Source organism: Sinocyclocheilus anshuiensis, unplaced genomic scaffold, assembly GCF_001515605.1.
Source record: "Sinocyclocheilus anshuiensis isolate Anshui unplaced genomic scaffold, SAMN03320099.WGS_v1.1 scaffold380, whole genome shotgun sequence".
Taxonomy (NCBI): domain Eukaryota; kingdom Metazoa; phylum Chordata; class Actinopteri; order Cypriniformes; family Cyprinidae; genus Sinocyclocheilus; species Sinocyclocheilus anshuiensis.
In genome coordinates this window covers 811340-816055 of record NW_015557081.1, presented here as the reverse complement: position 1 = coordinate 816055, position 4716 = coordinate 811340, and the positions used below count along the sequence as shown (strand labels likewise).

Genomic DNA, 4716 nt, shown 5'->3' with positions numbered 1-4716 from the left:
ATACAGCTGGATAAAACAAAAACTGTGTCCGTCTTCATTTCAGGCTGCAAAGCAGCAAAATGTGATTATTTTAAAGGGGGTAAGGGGGTGATTCTTTTCTATACCCACTGTATATATATATGATATACATATATAATATATGATACATTGCAATGTACATTAATATATTCAGAATTATAACTACATATTCACAATTTACATTTATATATAAAGAATTTTATCTTTAAATTCTGATTTATATTTTACTTCTATATGTTCACAATTTACATTTATACATTCAGATTTTATATAATTATTTCCTGCTTGGCACTTCATAAACATAACATAACATAACATAACATAACATAACATAACCTGTATATGTGTGTCTTTATATATGCATAATAAATATACACAGTACACACACATATATTATGTAAACAAAAACTTTTATTTTGGATGCGATTAATCGTTTGACAGCACTAATATATATATGTAAATTGTAAATATATAAGTAAATCAGAACAAATTTTTATAAATCTGAATATATAAATGTAAATCAGAATATATAGCTGTAATTCTAAATATATAGAAGACTTACATCTACATATTGCAATTAAATATCAATATATTCAGAATTATAACTACATATTCACAATTTACATTTATATATAAAGAATTTTATCTTTAAATTCTGATTTATATTTTACTTCTATATGTTCACAATTTACATTTATACATTCAGATTTTATATAATTATTTCCTGCTTGGCACTTCATAAACATAACATAACATAACATAACATAACATAACATAACATAACATAACATAACATAACATAACATAACATAACATAACATAACATAACATAACATAACATAACATAACATAACATAACATAACATAACATAACATAACATAACATAACATAACATAACATAACAAAGAAATGTTACAAGCTAGATTTGAACCTGCATTGTCCATAATGTGCTAAACACTGGTCTGACACATTATTATTATTATCCTTCTTCTGAGTATCATTTTAATTTTCAATAAAAACTTTTTTATATATGTTATATTTGTAATATATTTAATATTTATGTTCATTTAATTATAACCATTTAACCATTATTAAAAACCATAATTTTTAATAAATGTTATATATATTTTATACTAAATAGTAAAATGTATACAAATATAAATAATCGAAATTTTCTAACTAATCTAAAAATCTAAATTATTATATTATATTATATTAGCTCCACAGTTCAATGTGACTGAAAACGTGCTAAACACTGGCCTGACATGTTATATCATCTTCCTCAGTTCATAAGTTAATGTACACTGCAATAGTTAAAAATACTATGAAAATTATTTTCACACATTTAAATGTTCATTATCTAGTGTTTCGGTAAGTACTATATAATGATGTTGTTAATGACTTCTAAATGGAAGTTATCATAAAGTGTGATGAAACTCTGCGTAAGTAGCTAAAATAAGAACAAAGTCTATGATTGGCTCAGGAATTGGACAAGCTCCATTTCACTTCACGTCTCAAAAAGTGCCAAAATATGAAAATGAACCGTAAGTTCAGATAAATGTCTTCAGTATTTCATAAGCGGGCCATTTACAGTGTGCACTGGATGACAGCTGAACACGGTTCTGCAGAAGAGTTGGGATGATACAGAGAGGCAGACGAGGGCGCGGATGAATTAACTGTTATTGTCTGCGACGTGTAGATTGATTGAACAGATCATGTAGAACGTAATGCAGTGCGTTTCACTCATCTTATGGATGAGAAAGAGGGAGAGAACAAAAGAAAGACAGAGAAGGAGACAAAAAGAGAGACAGATTGGTAGCATGTGATTATTGTGCGAGGAAACGGCTGCTTCTGCACTTTCTACCCATGACCAGGAGGGGATGTACGGACCTACACACACACACACACACACACACACACACACACACACACACACACACACATGAGCAGACCAATCATCCAATGTTTCTAATACCAAGGTTTTCGAAAATACAGTAGTAGACAGATTTTCCTTCATTTTAAAGACATTTCTAACTATTTTAGTGAAGATTAATTAATGATCTGAGGCATTATGTAATTTATTGATGTTGGATTATGCTCTTAATAAAATTAATTAGCATTAGAGAGAAACGCTCCATCTGTCAGTTTAATTTAAACTAATCTTTTTTGCACTATTCATTACAAGAACCGGCTCATAAGAGTCATTCATGAATCTGTCTATACTGGTCACACTGCATGTTTCTGATTCACCAAGAACCACTTCATAAGAGTCATTAGTTCAAGAATCAGACTACACTGGTCACGCTGTATGTTTTTGATTCATTAAGAAGAACCACTTCATAAGAGTAATTTGTTCATGAATTGCACTATACTGGTTATGCTTTAATGATTTTAATTAAAAGAGTCATACAATTAGGAATCTGACTACACTGGACACACTGTATATTTTTAATTCACTAAGAAGAACCACTTCTTAAGAGTCAATTGTTCAAAATTCTGACTACACTGGCTGCGTTGTGTTTCTGATTCACTAAAAAAAAGAATCACTTAATAAGAGTCATTTGTTCATGAATTGCACTATACTGGTCATGCTTTAACGTTTTTAATTCACTAAAGAGAACCGACTCATAAGAGTCATTCATTTAGGAATCAGACTACACTGTAGATTTTTTATTCACTAAGAAGATTCATTTGGCCACAAATCAGACTACACTGGTCACATTGTATGTTCTTTTTGCATGCAGCCCATTTTGACAATAGGATATTTACTGCCATTATGTTGCAGTACACGTTCTTTATATTGAATCACATTGAATACAAACAACACACTCACATTCACACAGGTAAAAAAATTTTTTGTGTATCACAGTATTATTACCTGTATGCAGAATTGCAGATCTCTTTGTACTCCTTGAGCTTGTCACAGACCATCTCCAGGAACTGGTTGGAGTACGCACTGAGGTCCTGCATTAGACTCATTAGATCCTGAATGGACTTCTCCACAACCACAGTGCTCTGAAAACACAAACAAACACACACTCAATATGATACACTCTGAAGTCAGGGCATCACCTCTATTCGTTTCTATGGATCAGATGATTGCCTTAGAGACTGTAAATGTCGCTGTTGTTAAGGTGCGGGGGAGGTTCTGGTCGGAGGTCAGGGTTGAGTTTAAGAATGACCAGTCCTTTATAAAGGACCGTGATAGACTACAAAATGCTGCAGTCTATCTGCTCAATTGCTCGCTTTTGAGCAAACACGTCAAATAGCCCGAAAAACAAACACGATCAAAACCCTCCATTCACCTGTCAGATCCAGACAACCCTTCTGCCGTAAATGAAGCGTGACGATACAGAAACATATGACCATGGATATGATTTTATATGTGTGGCAATGACAAACCTCCACTCGTCCACATCCTTCAAGCACTTCCTGTTCCTCAGCCCTCCCTACCATTTAACCATTTCACCTAGAATAACTTTCTCCTAGAACAGGGCACAAAAAAGGGCCACGTTTTAAACATTATGAAGGGCCAAAACAAAAGAGCCATGAGTCTTAGCACAGCTACCAACATTTGGCTGTGTTTCTAATGCCAGCAGCGATTGACTGAAAGTGACAGCGAACGGTAGCACGGCATTGGCAACGCTGCTGCCTAGTGCACTGAATCATAATTCCTTGTGGCATTGGCACAAACTGTCTGTTTAATCGGACTCAGCACTAACTCAATCCAACCACATTGTGACCCATCCTGCCCAGCAGGGGGCAGCGGCGAGTGCCCCGAGTAGTTTGTTCTTATTAGCAAGCACATTGCTGCACATTTGACGTACAATCTGCTAATACACATATCAATGCCTGCTGTTTGTGCCCCCTGCCTGAGCCCGGGGGCGGAGAGCGAGGTAATGATCCGTGGCACTGCCCTGGCCCGTTAAGCTCTCTAGCAGAGAACCGAGGGGGATGGGGGAGAAACGACTCAGCGGCGGAACACTAGCCTTCAAAGCTGTGCCCCTGGTCACACTGGAACAAGTCCATCAACGCCATAGTGTGTCCGATTATGTTTGTGAATGGGTGTCTGGAAAAGATTGGCATGGTTACTGGGAAATGAGCGTAGAACACACATATCAAAATTTTTCAACATTTTCATGGTAATTGAGTATATACATATAAATTCTTATCAATTATATATATAAATGGAGAAAATATGGACATATATGTAAATTGTGTGTATGTATTTGTGTTTCCTTTTCATATACTTTCTTCATTTTTTTAGAAAACTATCAAATACAAATTTATTTCCATATTTTTAATCAATTTGATGGTATTTGATATAAATATTTTGGACGGATGGATGAACGGACAAATAAACAGGCATATAGATAGACAGACAGACAGACAGACAGATAGATAGATACATAGATAGATAGATAGATAGATACAGTTGAGGTCAAAAGTTTACATCCCCCTTTGTGTAAATTATTTTACCAAAATAAGATGGATCATACAAAATGCATGTTATTGTTTATTTAGTACTGATCTGAATAAGATATTTCACATAAAAGATGTTTACATATAGTCCACAAGAGAAAATAATAGTTGAATTTATTAAAAATGACCCCATTCAAAAGATTCTTAACACTGCGTTCTTACCTGAATTATCCACAGCTGTTTTTTTTTTTTTTTTTTTTTTTTTTTTTTTTTTT

The 4716-nt window shown here is 33.7% G+C and overlaps 1 protein-coding gene across 1 annotated transcript in view; it reads right to left on the bottom strand.

Moving 5' to 3' along the window:
- LOC107676929 (exocyst complex component 4-like) overlaps window positions 1-4716 on the bottom strand; it is a 143094-nt gene that overhangs the window by 24502 nt on the left and 113876 nt on the right. Inside the window, exon 12 of the mRNA XM_016471670.1 lies at window positions 2898-3034. Coding sequence (XP_016327156.1) covers window positions 2898-3034 — 137 coding nt within the window. The remainder of the gene's footprint in view (window positions 1-2897; window positions 3035-4716) is intronic.